Source organism: Pseudochaenichthys georgianus, chromosome 15 (assembly GCF_902827115.2).
Source record: "Pseudochaenichthys georgianus chromosome 15, fPseGeo1.2, whole genome shotgun sequence".
Lineage (NCBI taxonomy): Eukaryota > Metazoa > Chordata > Actinopteri > Perciformes > Channichthyidae > Pseudochaenichthys > Pseudochaenichthys georgianus.
The window spans coordinates 36,561,773-36,576,183 of record NC_047517.1 but is presented as its reverse complement, the minus strand read 5'-3'; the positions used below and the strand labels follow the sequence as shown (position 1 = coordinate 36,576,183).

Sequence of the window (14,411 nt, the reverse complement as noted above, 5' to 3'; positions counted from 1 at the left end):
TAAGTTTGTTTGCCCTGTTCTGTTTGAAAGCAAGTCCCTGCCTCCTGCAAACTGTTAGAACAAACGCTTCAACTTGTACCATTTAGAATCTGTATGTTTGAATATGGATCTAAAGTCGGCGTGACGTTGAAGCAGCGACCCTGCTGTTGTTCCTTTATAGCATAACGTTAGCATTTTGCTTCTGGCGACTAGATTTATGATTCAAAAATTTTAAAAGTAGGGTAGACATGTGGAGATTATCCGGCTGAACAAAACGTGATCTGTCTCTTAAATGCGTCTCAACCACAGCCCTTATTTCCAGCTATTTTCCAAATTCCTATGGAGAAATTGCATTGCTTTTTGACAAAGGAACCGGAAGGAGTTTACTTCCGGGTTTTAGGACGCGTCACTGTGGCACTCTATAGTTTTATAGTCTATTTTTATATGAGATTTTACGCTAAATCAAAGTAACCTGCAGACTTACCGGCCTCGGTGCCGGTCACGAGGGCCAGGACTTTGAAGGTCTTGGACTGCATGTTGGCTGTGGTGCTGCGACGGCCCCCCCCACCAACATCCTGGTCCTTTTCTGCACTCTGAACCGCCTGATAGACCGGCGAGTCGCTGTCTATAAGAGCCTCTTTAACGGGACTGCAAACCCCCCCCACACCACACCAGGTCAGACAGTAAAGCTTGAGCTGACTTTAAGGAAGGACCTGCAGCGCTAAAAGGTTTTTACAACACGCAAGTAATACTTTGGATTGATGGTGCAAAAGAAAGCAATATTGGGTAGGTGTTGATTTGATTTTGCATAACTTGATTTAAATAAAGATGGAGAGGAAGTTAAAGGGTTTAAATATCTATAGGGCAGCAACTAAAGATTATTTTAAGACACATTTTCTATAAAATGTCAGAAAATAGCGTTAAATGTCTGACAGACGCTCAAAGTCCTCAACATTTAGAGATATTCTCCTTAATATGATATCATTCATATATAAACCAGTTCGGAAGCTGAAAAAAGTAGCGAGAATCAACACAGTGAGCAACAGATACCAAGGATGCTGGCTGATGAAGCTAGGTAGTCAATATAGAGAGGTGAAGTCCCGCCCATCTACTTCCGACCCATGGGACATCATTTCGAAAAAATTATGTATTGAAGTCAATGGGGAGAGAAAGATTATCTTTCGATCCCGTTTGAATTGTGCCATGAATTTCACATATGATGTTTGTCAATCTTAAATAATAATTTCCACGTCAAAAAAGTCACAGTTTGTCGTAAAACTGTTGAAATATAAGACTATGAAAAATACGCAACTAGAAAGACTACTACTCCCAGAGTCCCGGTCCCGCATGCTGGCTCTCACGGACCGACTAACTCCCCTTGTGTGTATGCACAGCTCTCAACGTGCCCAGACTTGGAGTGATTTTCACCTCTTTTAATACTTTCCGCCTCATTCTGAAAGAAAGAAGTGAAATGTTCCAACGTGACGGCCGTCTTGGTGTGTGGTGCGAGACGGGAGATGTAGTTCATTGAGCGGTTCACACAAAAAGTGTTACTTCACAGTTTTACGACACATTTTTATTTTTTTGACTTGCAAAATAAAATTTTTAATTGACAAACATCATGTGTGTAATTCGTGGCACAATTCAAACGGGATCGAAAGATAATCTTTCTCTCTCCATTGACTTCAATACATACTTTTTCCGAAATAAGGTCCCATGGAGCTCCACCGGAAAGGGAGGGACTTCGCCTCTCTATGAGGCTTAGTACTTACAGATTAATGTGGGCTCACTATTTGGCAAGCAACCGGTCACAGTTGCCCTGTTTATCTCATGTCTTATAAAAGCTTATTAATGATGTATAAAGTGTTCACAACCTAATTAATAAATGAATTACAAACTGTTCGTAAACCCTTTATCAGGGTAGTCTTATTGTAAAGTCGTACCGATAGTTATTTAAATCCTTCTAGGGGTGCAATTAAGGATTATTTTCATTATAAATTAATTGAATATTCAGAATATTCTTCTAAAAATCATCAGAAAAAAAGGGTTCAAGTTGATGTCTTTAAATGTCTTGTTTACTCTTTCCAAAAACCACAGATTTTCACTTTAATACTGTTGTTTTTGGCTCATTGTCAGTTACTTTAGATAAAAGTGATAAAAGCAGTACATCTTCATCTTTGAGAGGCTGAAAACAGCATTTAAAGACATTCTTGCATGAAAAACACGAGACATAAAACACGTTGTATTGTGTTCTAGTATTAGATGTTTGTTAGACTCATAACGAACAGATAAAAACCACCAGAAGAAGAAAAAGGGACTCAGAACATTCGGTTTTCTTTCATTTAAGTTTTACTACCCAGCTTATTGTCGGTTTAGTTTTGTATTCCGAGCGCTTCTCAGTGAATGAGAGTTTGACGCAGCGCGACGAACAGCAAGTGTGATTGGTTTCTCAGTGGAGCTCGTGGTATTCTAACTAAAGGTGGATTATGAGGGTGTGTGTAGACGTCTGTAGTAATTTCATTTTCACTCTCAGAGGTGAAAACAAGAGCAATTTCTGAATTCATGCACACACTGCAGCACGGATCCAGGAGCAATTCTCCAACAGGATGGAAAAAAATGTGTTAGTGTCAGAGGAGGAAGAGGAATGCAGCAACAACAACAACAACAACAGCAACCAGAGATGCAACGCTGCAGAGAGAAAAACTGCAAATTCTTTCAGAATGATGTAATGTAAACTGTAAATTATTTATTTTATTGAATATAACTACTTTTTTAATTCTGTTTATTTAACAAATATATAATTTAATATTTCCTTTTAACGTAAATTAGTTTTTCTGTAAGATACCTCAGTATTTGGTAATTGGAAAATGGTTGATATAATGGTATAATTTTAAAGAGGAATATGAGAAAGGGAGAAAGATGTTACAAAAATAACAAATAAATAACTTTTTTTAAATTAATTTCCACATTTAAAGCTGGGATAGGTAAGAATGGAGAAACCAGCTTGAGTGCGCTAGAATTTGAAAGTATGCAGCCAAAGAAATCTGCCCCTTCCTTCAGACTTCCTCACAGAGCCCCTCCTCCAACACACACGAACGCACACATGACCAATGAGGGCACGAGATGATAAGTTTGTGCACAGATGGAAGGCTGACAGGCAGGTAGGCCATCCAGTTACTTTAGCCGGCTCAGATGATTGGTCGTGCTTTTTACAGCGCCACGGCTTCCACAGATGACATTTTGAATGTATTTATTGTCAAAGCATTTCATGTATTCATTGCTATCGGGATGTTAAGAGCATTCCATGGAATATAACAAGTGTTTCTGAAGTGAATTACCTACCCCACCTTTAATCTGTTGTACAAAATGTAAAATGATGATGTCTTTGGCATGAACAACTTCTATATTTGGTAATTATGTCTTTGAAAATTGATTGTTTTAAACCCAATTGTAAAGACGATCATGAGAGGAAGAGATAGGAAGATATGGTGAGGAAGAGGAGTAAAAGGATGGGCAGGGTGAGGAGGAGGAAGAGGAAAAGATGGATGGTGCTTTGGTTGGAAGAAAAATGGATGGTGGGAAGAATATGGCGAGTAAAAAGGACGCCAGAGGAGAAGATGATTAAGGAGGAAGGACAACACTTTGGTGAGGAGGAAGAGGATGATGAAGAGGCGAAAGAGGAGGAAGAGGAGGAGGAGTAGGAGGAGGAAGGTGCTCTTACCCGGCGTCGTGCCCCATGCCCTGCGTCTGCCCGGCGATGACGTCCATGATGGCGTCCTGAGAGTACATGCTGATGGGGGTGTTGTACTGCGCATGGATGATGGTGGACTTCCCTCCGGGGGCCGTCACCTCGATGGGCCTCTGGGGGGGGGCCGGGGGGGCTGAAGCTGGTGCTGTGAGGTGAGGGGGGGGTTGGAGGTGGGAAAGGTTGAGGGGTGTGTGTGAGGGTAGGACACGAGGAGGGTGTGTGTAGTGTGAAGGTGTTAAAAAGAAGACGCATCCAGGCCAATCATGCTCACAATAATGTTCACTTTCCTCCAATAAGAAAGGTCGTTTATCAAATCAGAACGACAGCGTGCTTTTCCATATTATTTTAAAAGTATGTGGGATCAGTTTAACCTTATACTTTAACATAAACACATTGAATTCCTATAATAGCTCTCTTTACTGCAATAATCTTATAGTCCAAGATGTCATTTTTATGCCACTAGGGGGCAACAAAAAGCAACTGAGGCGATAATTTGGATTATTAGGATTTCATTTTTGTGCATAATTATAAGCAGAGGACTCTTCTGTTCACGCCGATTAAAACACTCATGGATTTAATCTCCAAAAATGTCTGAGTTTTCTTGTGAATATGTGATTTTTTAAATACAAAAATCGATTCTCAATAAAAAAGAAACATTCCTAAATATTGCGATTTTGATTTGCTTTTTTCCCTTCAATGGGTCTTATGCACTGGTTTTATAATACACACCGTTTCCTTGGATACAATAATACATTACATTACATGTTAGACGCTTGTATCCAAAGCGACTTACATACTCAATACTGTGGACAATCCCAACAGGAGCAATTTGGGGGTGAAGTGTCTCAGGGACACAACGACATGCTGACTGCAGTGGGGTTTGAACCTGTGACCCCCTGATCCCAACACCAACGCACAACCCACTGCGCTACAAGCCTAATAATTCAAACGTGGTAATAAATAAAGCTCATGCGTTTTCAATCATAACACATATTTTGACCTTTGTGTAAATGCAAAACAGATGTCACAGATGATTGTATTACAGCATGGATGTCATAAATTACGTTTTTATAATAATATATAAAATGTCTCTGCAGATGCATGCAACACCACAAACATGAAAAGGAAGCTGTGGCTCAGTGGATTTTGCGTTGGTGTTGGGATCAGGGGAGCACAGGTTCGAACCCCACTGTAGTCAGCATGCCCTGAGACGCTTCACCCCAAATTGCTCCTGTGAGGATTGCCCACAGTATTGAGTATGTAAGTCGCTAAAACAACAAGTGACATGTAATGTAATAAAAACCCAGAGGTGTATTCCCTCTTGAGACTCATTTGTCTCTTTGAACAACAACAACAACAACAACAACAACAACAACAACAACAACAACAACCGTTCAGTCTGAAACCCTCAGCAAACCACCATGATGCAATAATCACTCTGCACAACACAACACAGGCAACATGTCCAAAAGCGACGTTCTGAAAACCCGACAACACGACATGTATATCCCGTTGCACTCAGTACATGCTCGGCTCTGAGGAAATGTTAGAGGACCAATGTTAAAACTTCTCTCTTTTGTTTCTTTTTAAGTTTTTTACACTATTATTTCTGTCACTTTTCACTTGAATGCAATACGAAGAATGTATCTCCATTCTCTAAAGGCAAGGCAAGTTTATTTATATAGCACCTTTCAACACGAGGCAACTCAAGGTGTCAAAGTCAAATTCCATCCAAATATATGAGTGTTTTCAACAAAACATTTAGAAAATCTGCTAAATATATGCGTTTAAAGGTGAATTAAAACGCACCTCATTACATTTTAGTCTGCCACCGTGTTAAATAAACGATTTATTTACAAGCCTAACTTGATGATTTGATTTGAAAATACATACCTTACTCTTTACACTAAAAAAGCACTAATGTAAATCATAATCAAAATTGCAAATTGAGCTGGAATTTCTTTGATTTGAAATCTGGCTGATGGCAAACATGGTCTCAATTTGTCCAAGAAAATCAATATACTATTCCCAATGTTCGTTTATTAGCTTGTAGTAATTTCCCATGTCTATTATTGGATAATGATGATTCAAAGTCTACAGGCAGCACTTCAGAAACAAAGCATGCCCTAAAAAGACCAAACACACACAGCACTCAGCAGAGAGGATACTAACTTTGGAGGAGCCGGAGAGAAAACCTTCGTTTGAGCGAAGAAACAAAAGAAAGGAGAAGATTTAGTCATTAAAAAAAAAAAATCACATTTCAAGGTTTGTTGTGTTGTGACAGCAGGACTTCCCCTAAAGAGAGAGAGGAGGAAATAAAGGTCAAGAGGTGAATCCCATAATGAAGCTCCGGAGACGCACACTTCCTCCTGCCCGGTGATCTGCTAGAGAGAAAGTAGTTCCTGGCTCACAACAAGGTCTGTAGATTCATTTGTGGAGCTCATTTGAAATACTCTATATACTGCTGGGTAGTTTAATGTGTGTATTACAGAGGCATAAGGGGGACATGGGAACGCATATTTACTAATTTAGCAATTTTAGAATAAAGGTGAGATGTTGGGAATAGTTTTTCTCAACTAATTATATAGAAATCTTCCACCCAACATTTCCCCTTAATACCAGCCCTCTTCAGTACTCTGTATTCTTTGTGTTTTAATAACGTGTATCAGATACATTTTATAATGGAGTAGAAGCATAAAGTAGCCGGAAATGGAAAGTAAATACCATAAACATTTATAAACTATTTTATGATATAAAATAATTAGGGCTGTCAAACGATTAAAATGTTTAATCACAGCTTAAAAAATAATTAATCATGATTAATCCCCATTCGAACTATGTCCAAAATATGCCATTTCTTTATGTATATTGTTGTGGGAATGGAAAGATAAATGAAAGAAGGCGGATATATCCATTTAACATACAGTATCTATGTTTATTATAACATTTATCTGTGTGTCAAAATGAAAGACAACCCACACACCTATCAATCATCAAACCGTGGGGTCTTAATTCATTACGTGTTGATTTCTATCAACGGGGGAGTACTTCAGGAAAGTCGACGGGGAGGGACGGGGGGCGGCTAGTGGAGTACTTCAGGAAAGTCGACGGGGAGGGACGGGGGGCGGCTAGTGGAGTACTTCGTGACCACAGAGCCTGAACGTTGTGATCAGCTGTTTTAGCGCAGTTCTCCGGTGAAGGGGGGAGTCTCCCTCCGCAGCCGGTTGGCGTAGTTTTGGCACAATTCCGTTGTACAGACTGACGTTAACAGCAGACCTGTCTGTGCACACGGAGATCGACTTTGTCGTCCGGTGATCTAACCGCCTTCTGGAAAAGCTTCACAAGTACTTACGTACGCAAATGCGCTTTGAGACACAAGTGACGGTACGCATTTCAGATTACGCACATAACCTGCGTACCAGTTAGTTATGTGCACCCCTGTACTACAGCAAAAGTATTCTCCGTCGGGACTTCCTGCAACAACATCACGCCGTTATCTTGATTCTGATTGGCCAGAAGACATTATCAAAGATGTTCTATTGAGAAGAAAATCACTACGTGACAAAAGTTTTCAAAACCGTTTCTGGTCTTCGGTATTTCCAGACAAGTGGCTACTGAAATCAATCTTACTAACTGCTGTCTGTGCAATTTACTCCGCGCGAGTTGGCGGACTTTATTTTGCTTACTTTAACAACATTTTTCATGGTGGGGCTAAGCCATTTCTTGGTATGGGTGTTGCCTACCCCAGCCATACCCTGGCGCTGCCACTGGTGGGATGTGGGGCGGGCAATTCTGCACATGCGTTAAATGCGTTAAATATTTTAACGCAATTAATTAAAAAAATAATTACCGCCGTTAACGCGATAATTTTGACAGCATTACAAATAATATATAATCTAGGGACGGAGTGGCGCAGTGGGCTGTGCGTTGATCATCAGATCAAGGGTGGCGTTGGGGAACTCCAGTTCGAAACCCGCCGCCGCTACGTCAGGCAGTTGTGTCCTTGGGCAAGAAACTTCACCCGAATTTGCTCTTATGTGTGTAATGTGTACTTGTAAAGCGCCTTGATGAATTTGAGGTGTGAAGATGGGCGGAGTGGCGCAGTGGGCTTGGTCATCAGATCAAGGGGGCGTTGGGGAACACCAGTTTGAAACCCGCCGCTGCGTCTGTAAAGCCGTCGTGTGCTTGAGCAAGACACTTCACCTGAATTTGCTCCTGTGGGTATTGTCCACAGTACATGACCGTTACATGTATGATATGTGTGTGATGTGTATTTGTAAAGCGCTAATACATTTAAAGAATTATTATTATTATTATTATGATACTCAGTTTCATCCCAAGTTTTTGTGCGACTTTTAAGACTCTGAATGTTCTGATGCACCCATTTTTCTCCTTCTTCTCGGGTCAAGGGTCAGTAGAGGGTTAGAGGAGTCAGGTATTAATCTACCATCACAGTGAGATATTTCTCCGACAGTCTCAGGTGTGAGGTGTTGGTCAACATGGCGGGAAAACGCTGCTCAAAGGAAGCCATGTTTTCCTCTTCTGCGACTCTACGTACCCGACAGGCAGCCCGGCCTGAATGGCGGCCATCTCCCTCAGAATCTCCTCTGAGTACAGGCCGATGGGGTTGTTATACTGCTTCCTCTGGCTGGGGCTCGCCGCACCCCCGCCCGGAGAGTCTGCCCCCGCAGGCCCGGGGGAGGCACTGCAGGCCGACAGGTGGCCGTTCACCTGAGGCTCCAGGGGTAACAACAGTATCAATACCTGGTGTCTTATAGATATTGTTAGAGCCAGTATTTTGTTTTCTAAGAAAGGCCACCTCATTAGGCGCTTTCACACCGGAGTACTTTTCCCAGTATAGTTCCGATAGTTCTTGAAATGTTGCGTTCACACCAAAACAATCCGGAACTAGAACTTAGTTCATGAAAACCTTTCCACCCCCTTTTCAGTCCCTGCTACAGAGCAGGTACTTTCATGGGAGAAAAAGGTTCCCATTTCTGATTGGCTGGGCGGATTGCAAACCGCGCCCCGTAAAAAATGTTTGTGAAGCCGCCATTGTATTTGCTGGCATTAGCATTATTAGCATTAGCCCAGCGCACCAACGGAGAGAGACTAACTTATGGCAACACAAAAGAAAACATGGGAGCGGTGGAGATGAGGAGGTGTCGACGTTCTGCTGATTTACTCTGAAGCCAGTCCCCAACTCCGGGGACTTCCGGCCGGCAGTATACGCCGTGAAGTTGTTTGCTGCCTGCCAGTAAACCCAAAGCAGAAGAAGAAGTGACGTCAGCGGCTTCATTTGCGTAATCTTCCCTCAGGGAACTTATTTTGGTGTGAACGCGATCTGCTCCAATGAACTAATTACTGGGAACTAAGTACGACAAAGTACTTGGTGTGAAAGCGCCTATTGTGACGTCTGTAGTCAACACACTTTAAAAGACTACAATTCCCACGGCGCCTCCTCTAAAGTGACAGTGATGGGCAGCAACCTGCTAGAAAGAGGCCGTCGAGGAACAGCTTTTAACCGTCCAATTACCCTTTAAGTTATTAAGTTATACAAGCCTTATCAAGACAGAAAGAATACCCAAGTTGTGTGTTATTTTATTTGAGTTTTGCCTATTTGTTTTGAATACTGTAAAGGCCTCTTTTCTTTGTTGCATGTGTACAAGTTTGTTATTTTATTTTTAGCAAACACATCACATAGGGCCAAGCAACCCTTCAACTGTAAGTAAAGTAAAATGGAAGAAAACGAGTTAAAAATGTCTGTTTAAGGCTTGAAAGAAAAACAAGGAAGGAAGCCACGACAGGTATATTACACTGTTGTTGAAATGTCCTTTTGTGATCATCAGTATCTCTGCTACCTTTGTCTTCCCACTAAATATGTTAGTTACTTTAAAGATGATCATTTATCTGAGTTAAGTACTCCTTTATTAATGTTTTATTTTTCTAAAATTAATACTTTTTACTGCTTTCAAGTCTTATCTTCCTTTGGCCACCAGGAGGCGACATCACATCATAATGAACCAGTAGTTTGATTTTGTGTGTGTCGGTATATGTGTGTCCTTATAAAGCAGCAGTGTGTTTTCTTTTGGCAGAGCAGAACATACATAGAGAGAAATACATGTTTTTATATTTGTTAAGCAGTAAAGAAATACTGAGGAGGAAAAAAGAACATCTTAAAAACATGAAAGCAAAATATAACGCTAATTTTTAAACACAAACTGAATGGATTCCGACATCAGTTTTATATTTTAATATCTCCGGTGCATTTGTGGATGTGCAGCAGCAGAAATGCATTATGGGTAAAGGTACCTGTTGTTGAGCGACTATGGGAAAGGCGCTCGGTATCGGCATCGCAACGTTACGCTTCGCCCTGCAGGAAGAAAACAAACGGAGAGGAGATCATTGACATGTTGAATAACTTCTGATTCACCTTCATGTTTTTTAAAAAAGTGCCATATATTGCCATGTTGTATGTTTTATTTCTAAAACATAATAAGTTATATCCTCAAGAATTTAGTTTGACTTAAAGTGCACCTATCATGCTATTTCTAGGCAATAGCATAGGTCTCAGATATATAAAAATATATAAAAAACATGTCTATGAAGTGTTTTGCTCAAAATACCAAACAGATCACCCGTTCTAGCCATGCCTCATATCCCTCTATTTCACTTCCTGTTTCAAAAGTGCTGATTTTGGGTATAAAGCTTTAAAAAATAAATAGGAGGGGGCTGAGCTCATGCGGGACCCGGCAGCTACTGTCTAAACCACATGTGTCAAACTCAAGGCCCGGGGGCCAAATCAGGCCCTTGGTGGATTTAATTTCGGCCCACAGGATAATTTTAAATTACTATTAGATCTGGCCCGCCGGTATATTGCACGCACACCTTCCCTCCATCCTGAGGGTCTCCTCAGCTCAGAGCCTGAGCCCAAACATTGATGAGCTTGCACCCGAGATGAGACGCCAAGTATCAGCTTGAACTAGCATCTCAGAGCAGCACACTGAGCTCAATGGATGCTTCCTTCTGCACTTTCTCTCACGACAGCAGGGCATGTTTGCTTTGTTCTTTGAGGGAAATAGTTTTGTTGAAGCTGTTGTTGGCCTGTGGAGAAATGTACTCATAAGAAATGACTCGGGGGGGGGGGGGAAAGCTGCAGATAGAGCCATAATAAATGAATGCAACTGATTATTTAATGTTTAATGTTGTTTTTATAGGCAATAATTTAAGCTTTGTTAGTTCCAGGTTTAATATGTGCAATAAGTTCATTTCAATACGTTTTGCAATAAACATAGAACCAGTCCGGCCCTCGACTAGCACCAATTTTTTTTATGTTGGCCCACTGTGTATTTGAGTTTGACACCCCTGAGAGTAGCGTTCACAAAAAGAGACGAACATTAAAAAAAGAGACATTCATTACAGGAATAATTAACAGTAATTATTACGCTAGAAACGACATCATTCTTCTTACATCATAGTAAGTAAAATAGACTAGATAATTGAACAATCAATCATTTCTGTCTTTTTTGTCTCATTTTCTTGCGTTATGGACCTTCTTGAGGGGAGAGGAAGGAATAGATGCTGTATATGGAAACTTTGAACTTTTAATAACATGAAAAATGTTTTTAAAAAGAACAAAAACACTGTTACTTGTAAAACTTTACCTACCTAATATTCTTGACTACATATAAAATAATAAACCAGCCTCACACCCCAGACTTCTATGAAGGGTCTGAAAAGTAGTCGAACTGAAGCTGAGATGCAAATACTCCATGTTTGACGGACACAACCGGCTTATAATCACAGGTTTGTTTCAAGGTTCAACGTTAGTTTATTTGTATAGCACATTTTAAGTCACAGAGGCAAACAACACAAGATGAGAAAACTCCTCATCTTCATCCCTCTTTCTTATCTTCAACCCCCCCGAGGGTCTGCTGTTATGAGACATTCATTTCCTCCCAGAGTTTATCAGATGTCTGTCAGACACCTTCAGGGATGGCACAAAGTCTTTTCCCCTCGTGTACCCTGCAGCATGTTCCCAGAAATTGCAGAACAACCCTCTGTGCTGAGTTTATTTTCAGAGCAGGGGGGGAATGTGACTTAGTATATTTAATGCCCTACATTTAGCTCACAACTTTAGTAACTCTTCAGTAGAGACTTTGCATTTAAAGAACAAGTTAAACTATTGGCATCTTTCAGAATTCCCAGTGGAATAACTGATTGAGGTACAAAAAGGAAAACATTACTATGTAACAACTCGCGCCTCTATTGGCTAGCGCTCCAACACATTGTACGTGATAGGCAAAGGGGCGGGACATCTCAAATCCCCCCCCCCCCCCCCCACCCTGAAACGCCTCCATTGGATTCCTTTGTTTACTTAGTGACATCACTATGTAGGCTATAGGCCAGTGTTTCTCAAACTTGTTCATACCAAGGACCACTTAATCAATAAAAAAACACTCGCGGACCACCTAACACTCGCGGACCACCTGACCACCTAAAATCACATCGTTTTTCTGGAACAGATTACAAATCGCTTGAAAATAGAACAAACAAGTGGCAATATGTGTGACGAAGGTGTTGCGCTGGACTATATCATGCAATCGAAATTGAAACTTAAGCTCACTCCATTGCGGAGATATTCCCACGAGAGTGCGGACAACTTAAATGTATTTATTTATTTCAAATGTGAAATGTTACCAATATACTCGCGGACCACTAGGGGGCGCTCACGGACCACCAATGGTCCGCGGACCACACTTTGAGAAGCACTGCTATAGGCTAAGGGGCGGGACATCTCTAAGCAGTTGAACAATCACAACAGAGTCGGCCATCTAACCAATCAGAGCAGACTGGGCTCTGGTTTCAGACAGAGGGTGAAAAGAGGTGCTGCAGCACAGGCAGTATGAGAACAATAAAGAGCTTTTTGAACATTAAAGCATGGAGACATATCCCAGTATTATATTCTATTTTATGTGTATGTACTTGCACTATTGTATCTGTTTTATTGTGTTGCACTGTTGGAGGAGCCTGTGACCTCAGATTTCATTGTCATAACTACGCTGTAGCACACATGACAATAAAAGCCTTGAATCTTGAATCAGTAGAGACACTAAATACTAATATGAACCTGAAAATGAGCACAGATAAGAAGATACAAGGTTTTAGTCTTTGGTTCCTTACTTGGTCATGGTGAGTGCCAGGTTGTAGTTGGCCATCTTGATCTTGTTCTGCGCCTCCAGGTGGGTCATCCCGTCCGTACCGACCCCATCGATGGCCACGATCACGTCGCCCTGCACCAGGTTGCCCTGTGCCGACTTGCTGCCCGGAGTGATCTGAACACAAAGACAAACACTGTCAGAAGTTTGCTCCGAGAATCTTTAAAGGTCCCCGATTATACTGTTTTTCATAAATGTATTATAGGTCTCAGATATATACAGAGCCTGTCTCTGATTGGCTGAAACACCAAACAGATCATTGCAGCATTACCCATAATCCCCTCTGCTTCAGCCCTGTTTCCAAAGTGCTGATTCTCTGTCTGTTACTTTAGATGAAAATAAGGAGCCCCTCCCCACGCCCCTCTGAGAGACATTTGGTTACAAAGAACTCAATGGTGCTCTAGAGGAGATTCAGGTGATAAGGGGATGGGGGGTACCTTGTTGCTGATTGGCTAATAGTTACACAAGACAACACATCGTTATGACATCATAAAGTGGCCAAAATCTGATCAGCTCATTTTCAGACAGGTTTTTATAGAAATGGATCAAAAAGAGAGAGAATCTTTGTTCCTGAAACTTTCAGAGTCTCTTTCCACAGAGGGGACACATGTTGATGTGGAAGAGACATGAAGAAGAGGGGACACATGTTGATGTAGAAGAGACATGAAGAAGAGGGGACACATGTTGATGTGGAAGAGACATGAAGAAGAGGGGACACATGTTGATGTAGAAGAGACATGAGGAAGAGGGGACACATGTTGATTTAGAAGAGACATAAAGAAGAGGGGACACATGTTGATGTAGAGGAGACATGAAGAAGAGGGGACACATGTTGATGAAGAAGAGACATGAAGAAGAGGGGACACATGTTGATGTAGAAGAGACATGAAGAAGAGGGGACACATGTTGATGTAGAAGAGACATGAAGAAGAGGGGACACATGTTGATGTAGAAGAGACATGAAGAAGAGGGGACACATGTTGATGTAGAAGAGACATGAGGAAGAGGGGACACATGTTGATTTAGAAGAGACATAAAGAAGAGGGGACACATGTTGATGTAGAGGAGACATGAAGAAGAGGGGACACATGTTGATGTAGAAGAGACATGAAGAAGAGGGGACACGTGTTGATGTAGAAGAGACATGAAGAAGAGGGGACACGTGTTGATGTAGAAGAGACATGAAGAAGAGGGGACACATGTTGATGTAGAAGAGACATGGAGAAGAGGGGACACATGTTGATGTAGAGGAGAGATGAAAAAGTGGATTTTGCATGATAGGTGACCTTTAAAGAAATAAATAAACAATTATTTTAGAGTCCTGTATCTATGTTCGGGTCACATCACACCCCAATCTGCATATTTAATCACTTGATAACGCAAAACGTATAGGATCACCAAGAACAAGTCTTCAAAAAAAGTCCAGTCATTCAACAATAAAGTCAAATTATAGGTAAACATGTCCT

At 41.2% G+C, this 14,411-nt stretch overlaps 1 protein-coding gene across 10 annotated transcripts in view; it reads right to left on the bottom strand.

The window, feature by feature from the left end:
• LOC117459990 (LIM domain-binding protein 3-like) overlaps positions 1 to 14,411 on the bottom strand; it is a 44,970-nt gene that overhangs the window by 12,035 nt on the left and 18,524 nt on the right. For 4 of the 10 annotated variants that reach the window (XM_034101180.2, XM_034101179.2, XM_034101184.2 and 1 more), the window contains exons 3-6: positions 12,911 to 13,062; positions 10,040 to 10,100; positions 8,286 to 8,464; positions 452 to 627 (exon numbers count right to left, since the gene is read on the bottom strand). In XM_034101180.2, coding sequence (XP_033957071.1) covers positions 452 to 627; positions 8,286 to 8,464; positions 10,040 to 10,100; positions 12,911 to 13,062 — 568 coding nt within the window. The remainder of the gene's footprint in view (positions 1 to 451; positions 628 to 8,285; positions 8,465 to 10,039; positions 10,101 to 12,910; positions 13,063 to 14,411) is intronic. The other 6 variants (XM_034101183.2, XM_071205627.1, XM_071205629.1 and 3 more) reach the window with 2 other exon arrangements.